Genomic DNA, 1,162 nt, shown 5'->3' on the forward strand with positions numbered 1-1,162 from the left:
TCATTTCCTTCATTTTGAAATGTACAAACTCCACGTACACTGTCTGTCAGTATACGCAGAGTTTTGTTTGGGGCATTTGGGAGTAATTGTATACGTGACCGATCATCTATAGATTTCAATACGACTGGAAACTAGATGCTCATGTTCCCACAGTCTGTGTATCCTTTTTCCACATCCCTTAAATGCCATACATTGTATTTCCAGAAACTTCCTATACACCATGTTTTCACAATTAAGTAAAGTTTGACCCATCAATTCAAACTCCCAGAACTAGTGCGCAACATCCGGCATCGCTATGGGGTTGTGGTTATGTGGTTATGTGGTTTGAGGAAGCAGACAACTGCACGCTGGCTGTGATCATCACAATGTTCGAAGACGTGTGGGGGGTTTCAACTTTACCCTTACCTTTACATTCACGACCACAAGGTAGGAGAAATGATACAATTGGTCGCTTCAAGCACAAAGAGGCTATCCTGAAAAATGCTGTTTTGAGAAAATGGAAGGTAAAGTGTTTGAGCTCTTGTTCAGTTTCTTTAAAAGACAAGGAGAGTTTTCTCTATAACCAAATATACACACCGATGAAACCAAACTTCTCAAAGTTGGTAGGGCAATGCCCACGTTTGGTTTAGGTCAAGATTTCTGGAAACTCCCAAAATCCAGATTAGCCCGCTTGTCCTTAAAAGCGACCAATACTATTATGGAGAAATAAGATCTCTGGTCCACGAGAGGAAAACGATGTTTGTTAAGCTAGACAACGTTGGACGTCGCTTCGGTCACGTGGTCCGACGAGGTCTCCTCATGTTTGGTCACGTGGTTGTGGGCGGAGGACACGCTAGGGTACAGGTTCGAGTCCATGTGGTGGTCTCGGAGGTTGGAATCCGTGCCGTGGTGACTATTGTTGAGGTGGTTGTTCGGCGCGCCGTTCTCACGGACAGCGGGTGTTGTAAGCGGAATGCACGACTGGTTCCCCACCGCGTGGGCGGGTCCGCCCGGAGGTTTCCGACCCAGAACTCGCCGGAACTGTTCCCAGACGCGGGAAAACCTTCCCTGGACGCAGGCGGTGTTGGAGGAGTTTCTGTTGGTGCCGGGGGAGCCGTTGATGGTGTGGGCGGTGTGGGCGGCCTGGGATGTCTGACGGTGGGCCATGCTGGTGGGTCGGGAC

At 48.8% G+C, this 1,162-nt stretch overlaps 1 protein-coding gene across 1 annotated transcript; it reads right to left on the reverse strand.

The window, feature by feature from the left end:
- Window positions 1-623: 623 nt before the first annotated feature.
- On the reverse strand, window positions 624-1,162 carry LOC106013715 (prostaglandin E2 receptor EP3 subtype; the record flags this gene model as incomplete). Its single annotated transcript, XM_013090175.2, is given in 1 exon segment — window positions 624-1,162. A coding segment is annotated over 1 exon segment (415 nt), but the record flags the coding sequence as incomplete, so codon positions are not given.

The sequence above is a fragment of the Aplysia californica genome, unplaced genomic scaffold (assembly GCF_000002075.1).
Source record: "Aplysia californica isolate F4 #8 unplaced genomic scaffold, AplCal3.0 scaffold01165, whole genome shotgun sequence".
Taxonomy (NCBI): domain Eukaryota; kingdom Metazoa; phylum Mollusca; class Gastropoda; order Aplysiida; family Aplysiidae; genus Aplysia; species Aplysia californica.